Raw genomic sequence first — 18,153 nt, 5'->3', positions numbered from 1 at the left:
GCCCACCAGCACTGATGCCTTTATGGGGCCCTACCATATTCTCACTGCTTTTTGAATAGGCAGGGGGAGCCCGGTAACTGCCGCTATTAACTTACCTATCCCTTCTCCTGCTTGTGGGCTCCTGTTCCCTCATCAGCCACCAATAGGCCCCCATGTGCGGCACACATTATGTCCTCACGACCTGATGTGCGGTGCACAGAGTCCCATTGAAGGTTGAAGAGGAGGCCGTGAGCAGGAACGGTAAGTGAATACAGCTTGGTTCTCCCCAGTTCTCCCAATCCGATTCTGGTAAAGCTTACAGGTAATACTTACCTATATGCTCTCCAGGACCTCCCACTTCTTTCTGCTTTGGGTACACATTACATCACAAGAGTGCACCCAAGCAGAGAGACAGAGTAATGGGAGCAGACAGGTAAGTAATAGGTAAACTAATACTGCTATAGGGGACACCGGAGAAGGGGCCACTGTATGGCCCATATAGTGACCCCTTCACTATCCCCCCCCCCCCATACAGTGGCCACTTCATTGGTCCGCCTCACACAGTGGCCCACGTAACTAAAACTGCCCCCCTTGGCAAAAAGTAAGGTACAAGCGACTCAGATAGCTACTGAGAGGGCCACAGGCCAGAAACGGTCCAAAGTTTGGGCTGGGCAACTGGCTAATAACGAAACCATGTTTGTCTGTGTAGTTTTATGGATATGTGAATAGGAGGAAGGCGATATTTGCATGTAGCTGTATAGTGGATATAAGTACACCAGTCTGACACTAGACATCAGGACAGTGGTCTGTAATTTGTAAAGCAAAGCCTTAAATGGAACATAAACAGGAAGATATCAGGGAAAGATTTCCATCTCTTCTGTCTCTTCCATATCTGGTGTTGGGCTTCCAACTACTGATACAATATACAGAAAGTGCTGGAAGAACCTCATGTTTAAAGCTAGACTACTGTAACTCAGCCACCAATCCAATCACTTCTTTCATTTTGTAAGGCAGGCTGTAAACCTGAAAGCCGCGATCTGATAGGCTGCCCATTATCAGCTATACAATGTACAGAGTACACGGATTCTCCAGTGCTGGTCAGGGTTGGGGGCCGAGCTCTTACACGTAATGTAAGAAGTGCAGGTACGACATGTTATATACACAGGGTGCCTGGCGGTGCAGCGTTCTGTCACGTCTAAAGTGACTGCTATAATAATAAAGTATAAGAGAGTGCATGTGTGCATGGGATCAGGCGGCGCAGTGCATTGTGGGTGTGCGGGAGCCTGCGGAGGGAGGCGGATGGAGAACCGGTAAGTGAGAGGGAGGGAGGAGGAGCGGAGGAATCACAGGGGAGGGCGCCCGCCACCGCCGCTTAAAGGGGAACCGTTAACTAAAGAATATAGATTTGGTGAGTAGGGTCTTGTCACCCTCACACGTGATCTGTGTGCCTGACCGGTGAGCAGTGGAGGGTGGGGAGCAGGCCGTGCCGCCTTAAGGGACGGGAGGACTGGCAGCGGCGGGGTTAATGGAAGCCAAGTGGCGACATTTTCACTCTCGGCAGCCCGCACCGTAGGCCTGATAGACGGGACGAGACAGTCCGGCCGACTTGGTGTCTCCCTGCGCCTTTAAGGCGGGTGGGGAGGAGGGAGCAGCCCGGGGCCTGGGGCCCTGAGCCATAACAAATGAATAGAGCGTCCAGGATATTGTCTGCATCTGTGTGCTGTCCAGTGTGCCCGGCCTGCGGCATCTGTGTGGCCAGCAGTGGCCTGCACACCTTCCAGCTGCAGGATCTGGCACCCACTGTACATAGACATGGCTGCTGGAGCCCCCTGTATCCATCTCCCCATGTCTGCACTCCTAGTAACCATTGCAGTGCCGGCCTCACATATCTGCAGAGTCCTATTGTGTCACCCTGGCTCTTTATGTCCCCCATTCTAATAATAAGGGGATATAGAAACTTACTGCTTTCATAAACTGTTGTGACCCCTTTACCTGCATCATAGGGCGCTGTATGGGGGTCAGTCGCTGGCTAGTGCTTGCTTTAATATAAGTGTCTGGAAAAGAATCTACTTATTGTGATCTGTACTGCGCCAGGCCTAAGTTTTTATAGCATTTGCACCTGATGAGTCTATAAAGTGTTATAAATACAAGGTTGGGGAGCTAAGTATCTTGTGCTGAGATGTCATGTGTCTGCCTGCTTCATCTTGTGACCTCAGGTAACCTTACTGTTGGGGTTAACATCAGGTCATGATTACTTGGAGGAAATTACCCTGGCGTACTGTTTACTTTGTGGTTATTGTGCAAAATAATGTTTCCTAACTATAGACCCTTTCTATTTTTAGTATGGAGAGGGAGGCGTTTCACTATATTTTGGAGGAAAAAAAAGGACACGAGTTAAAATGTATCTTCTCTCTATGTTACAATGTACTACACTATATTCCTTGTTATCAGCCATTGCATAGGTGTGAGATTTACTGACAGAAAGTCCTGGAAAATGCCAGTCTCATGAGCACTGCTATCTCTCATTCTCCAGGTCTGATAATCTGCTGAAACTCTTCCTTTTATACTACTGTAACTTGACCATTGATAGAAAAGACCTTTGTAGCCTCTTAAGGCTAAGGCCCCACAGGCCATAAACGCAGTGAAAAAGTGCTGCGGGAAGAACCGCTGAATGATCGCATTGCGGTTCTTTCTGCAGCGCTTTGAAGAGAAAGTTCACGGAGTTTTCCTCTGCGGACTTTCTCTTCCCATTATATCTACGGGAAAGCCGCCAGTGTTTCCATAGATATAATTGACATGCTGCGATTTGCAAAGCTGCATCGGCTTTGCAAATCGCAGCGTGTCCGCACTGCGATTTCTTCCGCAAAGTGGGGATGGGATTCGCATGAATCCCATCCACTTTGCCTGCACTGTACAACGCCGCGGGCAAATTGCGGCGTTTACGTCCCATGGGGCCCCGGCCTAAAAGGGTTTTCCCTCTCATCATATTTAAAATTGGAGACAAAAATTAAATGTTTCAAATGTACGATAAATAATTTACCAATTTTTATGGTGTGTTAAAGATTTTCTCTAACCTACTTAGTGATGACAGTTTGTTGTCTTGATGAGTTGCCAGTGTATACGACCATTAAAGGGGTTGTCCAGGCTAAAATGTTATTTTTTAATTAGGTCATGGGAGGTGGGAAAAAAAACTTGCCTGTGCTCTGGTGCCTCCCCATACAGTCCAGTCCTGCAGCTCCGTTGTTGTCTTCTGGCGGAAGTCCCTGTCACATGTGATCGCTGATTGGCCTCAGTGGTCACGTGTGGTGGGTACTTCTGGTGGAAGGGAACTGGGACGACACCGCCAGTGACAAATTCCACAGCAAGAAGCCAACCGAGCTGTAGGACCGGACCATCCTTGGAGGACATCGGAGCACTGGGGACAGATGAGTATGTTTGTTTTTGTTTTTTTTTTGTTTTGTTTTTTCACCTTCCCCTGCCTAATTAGAAAATTACCGTATGTTTAGCCAGGACAACCTCTTTAATGCAGTAACTTTGCTCTGGTATTTTACAGAAACCAAGCCATGATTTCCTTATTGTGGACAGGTTACCATGCAGGAACGCTACATGTATGAGAAGATAACCTGGTCACAATAAGGAAATCCTGGCTGGTGCCAGACCCTAGAAAGGTCCTTCATACATGATCGTATCCATTTGCAACTGATCAAGACAATAAATTGCCATGTAAAAAAGATTTGAGAAAATCTTTAGAACTATATTTTTAACTACCTATATTTGAAAAACTTTCAGTTGTCCCCAAAACTAAACATGGTTAACTTCATGAGAAGATCCCTTTAAGATAAGGCCCCACGTTGTGGAAATACAGCCTTTTTTTGTTGCAGATCTTGTTCCTTTTTTTCTTTTTTGAGCCAAAGCCAAGAATGGCTACAAGAGGAATGGAAAATTTTTAGGAAGTTCTTATAATTCTACCTTTTTCAATCCACTCCTGGCTTTGGCTAAAAAAAAATCGAAACAAAAAAAGCTGCGTTACCGCAATGTGGGGCTTTAGCCTAAAGTACGAAATTACATGCTAAGCAATTATCATGTAATTTATTCTAATTCCGAGTCTTTTTACTTAGTTGGATTAAGTTGGCTAATGGATTGGAGAGCGCCAATGGGCAAAAAGGAATTCTCGAGGGGGGGGGAGGGAGTTGCTCTACATTCTGTTTTGTTTATTGGTGAGTGACCTTGCTCTTACCCAGGCTAAACACTGCTAGTAAGATGAGCTGTTTGGTTGACAGTAGTAAGGAATTGCTTGTAGTGCAATTCCCTCAGTTATTATGGAGGACAGTGATGTCCTCTCTATCTAAAACGAGCGTGTGATTGATAAAGAGCTGCAGGGAGATTGGTAATTTATTATGATTGGTTTGCTATAAACTATTGACAGTGATCAGTACTGGAGTCTTTTCTTGGCGCTGTGCAGTGAGCCCACACTCACACACTTTCTATTTTTTTTTTTTTTTTTTTTGTCGTGCAGCATATGTATTATGATGGGTCCACTTTAAAGTTGCCTGCAGTTAAATTAAATAATAATATATATATTTGTGCTCTTTCCATTTGTGACATCTGGGCATGCAAATGTAGTTGTGTGATAAAATTGTCTTTGTTATGGGCGCAGTGGTATCAGCATGGTCACTAAAGAGTTATTAGCTGTATACCTAGCAGTGAGCAGATGCAGGTACCCGTGTGCTGTAGCTGGTGCACACAAAGCCTGGCACTCACACAATAAAGGCCTGTCTGTGCTGCATTAAAGGCATGGTCTGAAATTTAAGGTGTTCCTGATCCTGTCCACTCTCCTGCGAGCTGTTTCATGGCAGCATACATCCTTCTCTCCTGTCTCTTCTTAGTAATACATCTGAACTCTTTCTCCAAATCTGTTTCTAATCTTTGGTGAGATGGGGAGGGTCTGAGCTGGTATGGTTATCCAGTCAGTATGTGTGGTTTCTGCTTTTAAACTGCTTTTTTTTTGTTGTTTTTTTTTTCATGTAAAGTCCCTTATAGTATATATTTTTCATTTGTGCTGTTTTGAGCAAAGCCAGAGCCGGTTACTGGAATAACTTGGTCACATGTCAGGATCCCTTTCCTCACTTTGTGGGGATGATCAGGATTCAGGTATTGCAGGAAATGGAGGTGATCACATTACAACATACTCGTATTATACTCCACGGAACATCCTGCCATATTTAATTTTTTTCATTTTTTTTTTTGTTGTTGTGGAAGTGCTGCAGTTGTATATTTATTTTTTTATTTTTTTTTTAACAATTGTTCAGGATATTTATTTGATATACATAATTGTACAGTTCTTCAGTGATACTGGAATAAATAGAAAGTGGTTGTGGAATCTTTATACTACTTATGGATTGCATATGGATGTGTGTTAAGAATACAAATATTTCTGTAAACAATATGTATTTGCACTGGGTTTTTGAGCTCAATCAAAGCTGTGCTGGCTGTTAAAATGACAGTGACATATGCAAATTTCTTGGAGTAGAACATTGGTGCACGTTGCGAAGTGTAATGATGAATGCGGCTTTCAGGCAAAAGCCACATGTTGCAGATTTTGCTATGTTATCTGTTCCTTAAAGGGAGCCTGTCATCAGGGTCAAGTGTATTAAACCAGCAATAGTTAGGTAGGTCAGTCTCACCTGCATGTAATGTCATTTTTCCACATGAAAATTGATGTTAAGATATTAATTTATTTCACATTATTAAAATGAGTAGTTTGGAGCACCGTGGGTGGCTCCATTGCTCCAAACTGCTGTGTCCACACTTCTCTTAATATGCTGGCAAGACCAAATGCCAGGGGAGATTTCAGAATAGCTTGAAGGTAAGGAAGGTATACTAGAGCAGTGTGAACCATAGCATTTGGTAGCAATGGAGCCACCCTCACTTGTTTATTGTGAAATCTATGATTCTCAGCAACAGAGGCCTGATTTTTCAAGGGGGTAAAGGTTCTACATTATGATGAGTTTGACCTATTGAACTGTGTTGCTGGTTAAATTTGTTTCACCTTGGTGACTCGCTTTAATTCTGTGTCTCTCACTGGCCGACACATTTTACAGCAGTGATGATGTGAATAAAGCTAGGGTAAAAGCCGAAACTTTATGTATTGAGGCAGATTTATTTAAGATAAATTTGTCAGAATTCTGGATTAAGTGGTTAACGTGGTTTTTTTTTTGCACACCTATTTTGTGGTTTAAACATTTTATTCACCTTGTCTGACAAGGGTTGGGGCATGGCTTGCCAAAAGAGGCAATTTTGGGCCAAAATAGCTCCAAAATTGAGCTGCAAATTAAGCCAACAAATACACCAGATTTATCATGTATCATCTGTAGGTATAATTGACGTGCTTCAATTTCCAAAACCACAACGGTTTTGGAAATCACAATGTGTCCGCCTCACGTACTTTTCCGCAAAAATTTGCTGTGACTTTTTTTGTTTTTGTTTTTTTTTTCCACCACAGGCAAACCGTGACATTTATGCCACATGGAGTCCTGGCCTCAAAGAGAGCCTGTCAGATCCAAATTGTTTCTCAAATCAATAATACTGCCATTTAGGTGCCTTTCAACATATTTTTGCAGAACCATTCCTCTGTGGCCACTAACCAAGGACAAAAACAGGAGGTCGGCTGAATTCAGTGCACTGTCAGCTTTCTAATGGTGTATTACACCGCATGTGCCCAGGTGGTGAAAGGTCCTCTTTAAGGAGGTTGTCCAGGCTTACGTTTTATTTTTCAATTAGGCCAGGGAGGTGGGGTGTGGGGGAGATCATCATACTCTTCTGCCCCCAGTACTCCGGTGTCCTTCTAGTGCTGCTCAGCTGTTTTTTTGCAGTGGAATTCCTCACCGTCTGTGATGTCCCATGCCCTTCACTTAGGCCACTGATTGGCCTTAGCGGTCATCTGCTGCGGGGACTTCTGCCTGATGGGGAAAAGAAGACTGTGATTAATTAAATAAATATATTCGCCTGGACAATCTCTTTAAGTGCACTGGGGATTGGGCCTGATTTGCTTACAGACAGCTGTGATTGAGACAGGGGCCAAAACTGTCGTTCACAGCTAAAAGGAAGAAGTTGAGCACTGATTCTAGAGGAAAGCTACTTCAGCTGTCTGTAGGCAATTTAGGCCCCACCTCTTCTGCACTTCCAGGCACATTTACATATTTCTGCATGGTTTCATTAGTTTTTGGCCATAAAAGTATGTTTCTGCTCCCAGTAAAGGCTCCTATATGGCACAGTTATTAGTTCATTAAGTATTTTTAACCTTTAAAGGGATTGTCCACAGACTGGTAATTTACTTCCTTGTCCCTGGTTATTGCAGGTGATGGTTCTGGTCATGTAATCAAAATTGGCGCTCTACCCCCACATCCACTGATGTCACAAGTAATTTATCACCTTTGTTATGAGGGTTGGCTTTACTATAGTCAGCCCTATAGCACAGCTAATGAATTGCCTGTGAGATCAGGGAAGGCAGAAGAGGGTGAAATGACCTGGGATGCTGAATGCTGCTTCATGTCCATCATCTGCAATAACCCAGGACAGGTGATTAAGTAAATTACCATTCTCTGGACAACCCCTTTAAGCCCCCTAGTCCAATTTTTACACGGTCTTGCACTTCATCTTTCTCACTCAACTCCACCTCTGTAGACTTCTATGGGCCACATACAGGGTGTTCGGACAGTAAGTAGACAAAATGAAAGGGTGGACTTTAGCCGGTATATGAAACGTTTTTTATTAATAAACATGTGACCGGAAATGCACCGTTGTGGCGCTGCAGGTGGACCGTGATGTCGGTTTCCTATCTCTCGCTGCACCATGTGAAAGAAGAAACGAAGAAGAGAAAGCGCTTTAATGGGAAAGCAGTTTAATCACTGTTCCTTATTTACAAGAATTGCTCAGTGCTGGCCTCCCTCCTCAATGCAAGCAGTGCAATGCTGGGAGATGCATTGACGCACCCGTTTACTGACTCCTGGCATAGCCCTCACCGTGACAAATGCAGCCTGGATGCAGTTCACAAGCTCTTTGTGGGTTGGCACGGTTGTTGTGTACACAACGGACTTGACATGCCCCACAAGAATTACTGTTACATTGACAATTACATTTACATTCACAATTACAAGCTTACATTCACTGTGTCGGTCTACCTGCAGCGCCGCCATGGTACATTTCCGGTCACGTGTTCATTAATAAAAAATTAAAAAAAAGCTACATATACCGACTAAAGTCCACCCTTTCATTTTGTGTACTTACTTTCCAGACACCCTGTATAACCTTATCTTTAAAGAGGGAATTGACAGAAGATCCACATTGAATGAACAGTGATGATTGAAGAGAAAAAGAGCTTGATAAGTGGTGAAAGAAACATTTTATACTAAGATATGTATCTACTTATTAATGAAACGTTTGTTTCATATTTACCGTATAAGAAATTCCCCTGCATATGGAAATAAATCACAAAATACAAAGAATAGATACAAAGTCTTTGAGGGGAGAAGAATTAGAGACCTTAGTTGAAAAGGCATCAATATTGACTCAGGATATAAATTAAAAAATAAAAAAAACCTCTTCTCTGTTCTGTCTGCAAAGCATTCCTTATTTATGAGACCCTAGGAATCTGAGTAGAGATGACTAGTGCGGCTGCTATGAATCTTATATCCGTTACTTGTTATAATTCTTCACTGCTGTAAGGGTTAACTAGGACACAGGTCTACTATGCACAGGAAAAGCAATGTCTATTTTGTCCTGTTGCTTGAGTATTATATGCTTAAAACAAAAATTTTCATTAACTTTTCAACAAACTTTCTTTGAAACCTTGCTCTTCTTTGTTCTTCCCCCTTGTTCCTTTATCTGTACTCAACCTTCACTAGGAGTGCGAGTATATTGACCCTTATACTGTCTAATGCTGGGAAGCTGAGAGGAAGGGGTAATCTCAAACTATTGTATCTTGGCTATTATAAGACCTAGAACAGGTTCTCAGCTGTCATATGACAACAAGATTGCTGTCTTACTACTGTATATCATTGACAGCGTTATCACAAATTGAAAACACAGTCATGATTCGGAGTACCTTCAATAAATATGCCAATACCCTCCGCCCCCCCCAACCTTAGCTTCATGCATTATTAGGCTTTAAGGTGACAAGCAAGTGTGCTATCCGAGTATAAACCAACTTTCTAATGGGTCTGCATGTCCTTTCCAACAGATTTGAATAGGACCTGCTCTAAAAATAACAGAACGGAACAGCAGAAGACACTCGAATATCACACTCGGTTGTGTGCAAGAGCCCGTACAGCCCTACTTGAAAGCAGTGTACAGATGTCAGCTCTCAGTAGCAAAACCACGGAAGCAAAAGGAAGGAACCAAAATTTAATAAAGTATATTCCAATCTTTATTAATGACACAAATACAGCTAACGTTGTATTGAAAGTTTATTTAATGAAAACTTTTAACAAGCAGCTCATACAAATAAAAAGTTAAACCTTTCAATTAAAAGGAGTTTTCCAAGCAAAATGTTTTGATGAGTTATCGTTAGGATTGGTCACCACTATCACATTGGTAGGGCCACTGAGTGTCAGAACTCTGCTATTCAACTGATGTCAGCGGTGGTGCTGAAAGCGGACAACTCCATCCACTATGTAATGGCAGTGACACTGCAGCTCATGTCTATTGATAGAAATGGGACTTGAGCTGTCTGATTCCAGCTCTTTGCACTGTGTTTTAACAGTATGACTACTGATGCCCAGCAGCCCTACTGATTAGGTAATATCAGACCTCACCAATCTGATTGGATGGGATATCAATAACTTTTGCCTGGAAAGCCCTTTATTGGTGCAGACGACTTTTGTTGTTTACACCCCCCTCGTTCCTTTTGTGCGACTTAACTACAAGCTCATTTTTACGGCACTCACTGCATAGCAAAAATGAAATGTTACCTGTATTCTGCAGGTCAGCAGTGATTATGACCATAAGAAATCTATAGCTCTTGATTTAACACCTTAACTTGACCATAACTTTTTGTTCCCGTAAATGTTGTGGGTTGTTTTTTTTTTTTTTTTTTTTCCCTCCTGCTACAGAATTTACCATATGGGTAATATTTTTAGAAGTTTTTAGATCAGGGATAGCTAGTGTGTGTGTGTGTGTGTGTGTGTGCTTCCCTTTTACTTCTGATCTAGGGAAAGGGGGATGACTTTATTCTTTTAATACATTTATTTATAATGTATATATTTATCCTTTTTGGACCCCCCTAGTGGTCTTGAACCCCAGGAGGTCTAATCACTAATGCAGTACACCGCAATGCTAGTATAAATACATACACTTCTTGTTCAGGCTGCTTCAGTCGGCTCCCGGCTCCTTGGGACAGTGATCACAGGGAAAACGGCAGCGATCAAAATGGTGCCTCTGTTAGGTTTAACTGAGGCATCAGTAGGATTAATATTGACACAATCAGTGCGGGCCTCTGCTGTGTCATGCAGTGGAGAACTGGCGGCTTTGACAATCTTTCAACTTTTGAGCATGTGCCATGTTTATCCCCTTAAAGACCGGGCCAATTTTCGTTGGTTTTTTTATATGGTTTTTTTTTTTCTTCACACAGATTCACATGATGGCTCATTGTTTTTTGGACTTATACTAAAGTAATGGCACTATATAATATAAATATATATATATATATATTTTAGGGTGCTGGAAAGAAAATTTAGCATGAGGTGGAATTGGGGGGGGGGGGGGGAACACATTTGCGCCAATTTCATATGGATTTAATTTTTACGGTGTTCTCTATGTGGTAAAAAATAGTATGTTATCTGTATTCTGTGGCTCCGTATGATCATGGGGATGCCAAATTTATATAGTATTTGTAATATTTTGATAACATTTAAAAAAAAAAAAAAAAAAAAAAAAAAAAAAAACTCTTGTGTTGCTGTATTCTGACACCTGTAACATTTTCATATTTACAAGTATGGAGCTGGGAAAGTTGTCTTTTTCTGTGGTACAAGATGTAGTTTTTATTGATGCCATTTAGGGAAAGCACGCAGCTAAGAGGGACTTTAAAACTAGAGATTTCATAAATTGTCGATCTGAGGGAGTGGTCTACATCACCACGTGCTCATGCAATATCAATTACGTCGGCAAGACGAAGCGTGAATTCCGCAGGCGTATTTTAGAGCACGTAGGTGATGTAGTTCATAGGAGAGAGACCCCTGTCGCAAACCATATGTGGGCCTTCCATAATGGTGATCCCTTTGCACTAAAATTCCAAGGGATAGAAAAGGTGCCCAAGTCTGTGAGGAGAGGGGACTGGAATAAACTTATTTTGCAGAAAGAGGCCCAGTGGATTTTTAGGTGTAAATCTGTGAAACCACTGGGTCTGAATGACTATATCATTTTTACCTTTTCTGTAGATGCATAGTGGTCTAGTTGGTCCGACCCCCTCTTTTTCCTCTCAATCTAAATCCCCCCCCCCCCCTTCGTTTTTTCCTATGGAGGCTTTCCAATGTAGTGATGTAGAGGGATATTTAGTGGCATGTATAAATAACGTTGGAATGGATTGATGAAATAAGCAACACATTGTAACTGTTTATTCAATTTTATTTTGCTGCAATACTGTAAAATACGCATCAACTTCTTTTCTCAGTAACGCATTGTAAATAAGTTGGAAACCTTGATACTGCACGCGTGCGTTGGTAACTATTTCCACGGTGCGGTTTCATATTCCAGACTTAATGAATCTAGACGTGCCTGCAGGAAAAACCCTGTATCTGTTTCTGTTCAGGGAATAATGATACACAGAAATGGGTGTAAAAAATAGCTCAGCCCAGATAGGGTTAATTGGATGAAGTGGAGCATGTAATCGATACAGTATGCTACATCGGGGCATGATACCGAACTGTCCGGTGTATACAGATTATGACAGTATGAATAAGAGGGCTATTTATCCGAGCTTAGGTTCATCCTGATGCTGGATAAGAGATCTGTAACAATAAGGAAATTAGTTTTGATACTCAGAGTAGCATTGATAATAGATGTATCCATCTCTACTACCCCGGAGGCTACACGGAGGCGAGGAGTTTTTTGGCTGTATTGTATTAATGCTCCAATCTAATGAGTCGTTCATAGTATTGCACGATCCACCAACGATTAAAATTAAAACTAGTATATTGACATGACTTACCTTAGATACTTACCACTTGTCCCATGGTTTTCATCTTTTGTCTTTTGTGCTTTGGCTCCGTCCGTCCATCAGGAATGTAGCCAGCATCTCTCTTAACATAGCGCAGATGCGCTTTTGCTATACTGTATTGGCCCATGTACGACGTGGCCCCGCCTCCAAGAGGCCAGTCCACATTACACTGTGGACTGGTGGAATAGCTGTATGGGCGTGTCGAATGGGTGGAGCTGGGACGGCCTCAACACTATTTAAAGCCCGTCCCTACAACGCTCAGTGTCATACCTACACAAGTACTGGGGTCTACCACTGAGGCCCCAGGAAGTGCGGTTTTCACCGCAATACATCGTTTTTCTAGCAATAATCATCCTCCTGATGAGCCATAGCGGCGAAACGCGTAGAGGAAGTCAACTATTATGTTAAGTTATCGCTGCAGTAATAGGCAGGGCACCAGAGTATAGAAATTACTATACAGCTGAGTACATAGTGTGGTTACTTGGGGGAGTCATAAGATTAGCTATAGGTTGACCTGACTTATTATCTAACCCTAGTCTCCACTACTCACTATACACAATTGTATATACATATATACCTGCCTATTTACAATAAGAATCATTATTTAGTTGCTAGATAAGAGTTTTGCTGGGAAACCATCTGTTGTTATGCCGTTCATTAAAACTCCCCTAACAAACAATATATTGGAAGGGAGTGACACAGAAAGATACGGACGGTACCACCTAGCAATACATGGTGATTGTACCAACCATAAAATAGTATCAGTCATTTGTTTTTAGTCACTTTATTCACTTTATTTATTTTGGAATGATCACTGGGTGTAGATTTTTAACTATAGCCAATAAAAGTTAGGTTTTATTATTTTTGTGTCTAAAATGGAGTACCCTTGTGTGATTAGATGTTGAAATAGGACTCTAAACCCTGTGTATATACATTTAGGGAAAGCTCTGATGGTTTGATCACTTTTTATAAAATATTATTTTAAGAGGCAAAGATTTGGGAAAAAAAAATCGCCCCATTCAGATTTTGCAGTTTTTTGAGCCATAGCTAAAGTTGCTTCAAGAGGAATGGGATATATTAAGGAAGCACTTCTATTTCTATCCCATTTGTTAAATCTGGCTTTGGCTCAAAAAAAGGAAGCAACATCTACAACAAACAGCTTTCTGCAATGTGTGGTCTCAGATTATAGAGCAGTGGTTCTTAACCTTGTTTGAGGTACCAAACCCACCAGTTTCATATGCACATTCACCGAACCCTTCTTTAGTGATAAATCAAATATGATTTTTTTCCAAATTCAAGACATAGGTACAGTATATACTCGAGTATAAGCCGACTTTTTCAGCACCTTTTTCATGCTGAAAAAGCTCTCCTCGGCTTATACTAGAGTCAGGGTCCACGGAGCGCAGAAAACTGGAAGGAGAGGTCCTTTAGTGCTACTGCTCTGTGATTGGCTTGTCATGAGGTCATGTGACTGTGATGTCATCAAAGATCCTGTAGCCACTGGTATGTAACATCTGCAGCTAAGGTTGAGTCTAAATCCTAGTAGCTCCGCCCACACCAGAGTCCGATCACATGGTCATGATGTCATCAGAGGTCCTTTAGCACACTAGGATTTAGCATCTACCCTGCAGATGAGTGGCCAGGATTCATTGTGTCTTATGGAAGATGTCTGTTGTATGGAGGAGAGGAAGCTACAGTAAAGTGACACACACACAGGGACCTTCCTTTAGTTACTCTGCCTAGTAATGTCAGGCATTTGGGGGTATTAATTTAGTTTCAGTAACTCCATGTGCCTCACATTAATAACAGTTAACCCCATCATGTCCCTCATATTAACCCCTGTGTGCCCCATATAAGGGTTACTAATATGTGAGACACATGGGGGTACTAATGAAGGACCTTAATTATGAAGATACCTCATTATTACCTCCATATGTCCCACATATCAGTAACTCTTATGTGAGGCACACAGGGGGTTAATGTGAGGGAAATGATGGGGTTAACTGCTATTACTATGATCCCCATGGAGTTACTAAGCTGTAATGCACATGACCAGACTTTTTATCTGCAATGGTGGATTTCCCCTCCCCCTCGGCTTATACTCGAGTCAGTAAGTTTTCCCAGTTTTTTGTGGTAAAATTAGGGGTCTCGGCTTATATTCGGGTCGGCTTTTACTCGAGTATATACGATATATGTTTTTTACTGGTACACAAAATGAACCGTGCATATGGCCTAGGGTTCGATCGAACCCCGGTTAAGAACCACTGTTATAGAGATATTTCAGTTTTCTTGACTTTATTTGTTTAGAGGGCAGGATATTGCACACTTTTCTGATATACATGCATTTAAGCATTTGCTCATAAATCTTTTATTTCAAAGTTAAAAAAGGTGGTTTGTTCCTTCTTGGTCCTGGGAAATGGATCTGTAGGAGAACTGCATCAGACTAAATGTGGCAAAAATCATGTGACCCCTTACCACCCAGGAATGACGCTAAGCTGTGAGGAACACCCTCCACAGTATAAGACTATGGACGAGTACAGTCAGGAAGGGAGAGGGCGTTCCTTCCAGTTTAGCGTCATGTCTGGGTGGTAAAAACACGCCCTCTCTGACAGTATAGGGCTATGGAGGAGTACTGTCAGGGGGGTTGTTACTCACAGCCAAGCTAGACTGTCAGGAATGCCTTTCTGACAGTGGGCAGAGATCGGTAATTGCACCGATATCTCCAGCTCCAAGGCACATAATGAGAACGTGCACTGAATTCAACACACTGTCTTCTATCTGCTTTCTAGCAGTATATACAACTGCATGTGCTCGAGGACATGAAAGATTCTCTTTAACTGACTGAATATAATTAAAGGGAAACGAGATCCTGTACAACAGTGCCTGAACTAGACATGATGTTCATGGAATATGTACATACCAGAATACATTAAACTTATCAAATTACTTCCATATCACGTAAAGGTAGTACATATTAACCTTTAAAAAAAACAAAAACAGATGGCACACTCCTACCAATCCTTGTGCCAACTGCTTTGTTTTTACTGACCTGTGCACGTTGTGTACATGAAGCCTAACACACTCTTAAGGTGGTCTTAATTTATGTACAACCTAAGAAAACACACTTTGAGGCTGAAGCCCCACATTGTAGAAACTGGGTTTTTTGTTTGATTTTAGATTTTACTGTTTTTGGGGTTTTTTGGTTTTTTGAGCCAAAGCCAGGAGTAGATTGAGCAGAAGGTAAAAGTATAAGAGCTTCCTCGATATTTCCTATTCCTTTTGTAGCTATTCTTGGCATTGGCTCAAAAAAACGCTGTACAACCTGCAAAGAAAAACTGACCGACCTGTTCCTTTTGTCTGAATCCTAATCACTTGGCATGAGGAGTGTGAAAGTCATTTGCTTTATGTAGTTGGAATAATTCACTTTGCTAAAAGGTAGATCCCTCCCAAGTGTGAGGCAGCCCACAGATCCAGAAATCTGAAGAGCAGAGGCTACACTACATTTTTTCAAGAAGAGTAAAATTCCTCTGTCACAGAGGAGAGAAGAAAAGTTTGAAGTAATGAAAATGTGATATGCAGACCTAATAATGCTAAGAGCTCACTATTTAAAGAGGCCCTTTCACCATTTCCAACTCTAATTATTAGTTTCCGTTCAGAGGCGCTGCGCCACCGATTCTGGCACAGTTAACCTTTATCTCTAGCGTCCACCATACCTGAGCAACAAGCACAGTTGGTTTTGGTGCCTGATGTGTTGCTTGGGCTCCATAATGTTAGGTAGGCAAGAGCAGAAAGAAGTGCGAGTCCGTGCTCCAATTGGAGACAGCCAGTTTTACAGCTCAGGATACACCCCCCCCCCCCCCCGCCTTCTAATTGTGCCAGAATCAGTGGAGAAACGCCTATTAAATGATGCAATAGGTTAAACTTGGCAGAGGTAGTTGAAAGGTCCTCTTTAAGCATGGCAACCACTACTATAACTGCCTTCTATGTCTACATAATGAATTTAGAATTTTTTGTTTTACGGTGTATTCTCTGGGCATACGACTATGTGGAATTCTCACGCTCGCTATTCGTGAACTGACGAAATACCAAATTTGTATTGCTTTTGTTGTTTGGTTTTTTTTTATTATTATTTCTATTAAAATCCCAAATTTTGAAAAATGCTATGTTCGAACACCTGTAACTTTTTAATGTTTCCATGTATGGAGCTGTATAAGGCTTTTTTACTGCTATAGTGTTCGCTGTATTGTATAAATATTTTGTAGGAAAATATACAGTATTTTGTTAATTTAAAAAAAAAAAAGAAGACAATCTTAAAGTCTAAAAGTGCTGTGTGAACCTGTCCTTAGGCACTAATGGATCTATAGGTTCACATTTTATAAAGCCCTTGGATAGTGTGGAGACTGTCCTCTTCTAGTTTGATAATGTACACCTATAATCCGAGTGTTTTATTTGTATTAATACTAGAATATATGTGTCCATGACGTTTTTTTTAAATTTATTTATTTATTTTTTACTTTTTTGTTCTCGATTTTATAGTAATTTTATATAAAAATTTCTTCTGAATCTCTCTGCCTAGGTTAATCCACAAAGGAGCCAACAGAATTGTTCACTAAACAGAAACTGTGATTAATCTGTCTGTAAAACATGTCTGTCCGGGAGTCCTTCAATCCAGAGAGTTATGAGCTTGACAAAAACTTCCGCCTGACTCGCTTTGCAGAGCTTAAAGGCACCGGTTGCAAAGTCCCTCAAGATGTTTTGCAAAAACTGCTGGAGTCTTTGCAAGAGAATCACTTCCAGGAAGATGAGCAGTTTCTTGGGGCAGTTATGCCAAGATTGGGTAAGTGGAGATGATGTATTTGTGTTTTCCCTTCAAGTAACTGAAAAACCTATTTCATCTGATTTTGTATATTTTTGCATTATGTTATATGTATTGTATTATATCTTCTGTGTTGCAGTTTTATAGCAATACTCGAGATGAAATGTAAAAAATCAGAACTCTTTATTTTTCCAATCTCTTCCATCTACATGTCACCTTCAGTGGTCCTCGCATGAGACTCTTTTTGCTGCTTTCTCTATTTGGGAAAGGGCATTTATGTATCCAGTAGCTAAAGAAGCTCTCTGTTGTAAGGAACATATTAGCTAATTGGGGGAGATTTATCATCCATTTTACACCAGTGGGTGGGATTTGTAATATGGAATGTGGTGCAAATAATGGCTAAAATATGTTTCAGCCCCTAGGTGGTGGTAGATTTCATGTATCAACCAAGAAGCACCAATATTTTTAAAGAGGACCTTTCACCACCTGGGGCACATACAGTTTTTCGTTCTGTGTCCCTGGTGAAGAGTTATCAGTGCCGGTACCATGGCTCTTCACTGTCAGAAGGGCGTGACTGTCAGAAGCGCCCTTCCTCACAGCAGAGTCTATAGCGCTGTACTGCGAGAGGAGGCGTTGCTTACCACCCAGCGATGATGCTGAACGGTGAGGAACTCCCCCCTAGTGCTCGTCTATGGATGAGTACTATCAGGAGGGGAGGCAGGTGCTCCTCACCGCTCTCACAGTACAGTGCTATAGCCGCTGCTGGGAGGAAGGGTGTTGCTGACTGACTGTCAGAAACACCTTTCTGACCATGAAGAGCTACGGTACCGGCACCAATACCTTTTCACCGGGGGCACAGAACGTGAAAGCCAATAGTACGCTGAATTCAGCGCACTGTCGCCTTTCTAGCGGTTTATGAAACCACATGTGCCCTAGGAGGCAAAAGGTTCTCTTTAAGAGGTGTGCACCTCCTAATAATTTTGGCAAGTACCAGTCTTGATAAAGTCCCATTAGTACATCACATTTTTAGAGTCATAGGTTTATTAATAATTATAACCCTTTGAAGAGGGCCTTTCCCCACCTCCAGTCCAGCTATTTACATCAATTAATAGGTGCTGCTCTGCTGATTCTGGCACATTTCCCAAGT

At 41.7% G+C, this 18,153-nt stretch overlaps 1 protein-coding gene across 2 annotated transcripts in view; it reads left to right on the top strand.

Annotated features, from left to right (window-relative positions):
* Positions 1-1,233: 1,233 nt before the first annotated feature.
* SEPHS1 (selenophosphate synthetase 1) overlaps positions 1,234-18,153 on the top strand; it is a 43,346-nt gene continuing 26,426 nt past the window's right edge. The window contains exons 1-2 of one of the 2 annotated variants that reach the window (XM_075274018.1): positions 1,234-1,289; positions 16,767-17,027. In XM_075274018.1, the coding sequence (XP_075130119.1) occupies positions 16,835-17,027 (193 nt within the window). In that variant the 5' untranslated portion in view covers positions 1,234-1,289; positions 16,767-16,834. Of the gene's footprint in view, positions 1,388-16,766; positions 17,028-18,153 lie in introns of both variants that reach the window. The other variant, XM_075274017.1, reaches the window with a different exon arrangement.

This window comes from Leptodactylus fuscus, chromosome 5, assembly GCF_031893055.1.
Source record: "Leptodactylus fuscus isolate aLepFus1 chromosome 5, aLepFus1.hap2, whole genome shotgun sequence".
NCBI lineage: Eukaryota > Metazoa > Chordata > Amphibia > Anura > Leptodactylidae > Leptodactylus > Leptodactylus fuscus.
This window is presented reverse-complemented; position numbering and strand designations above follow the sequence as displayed.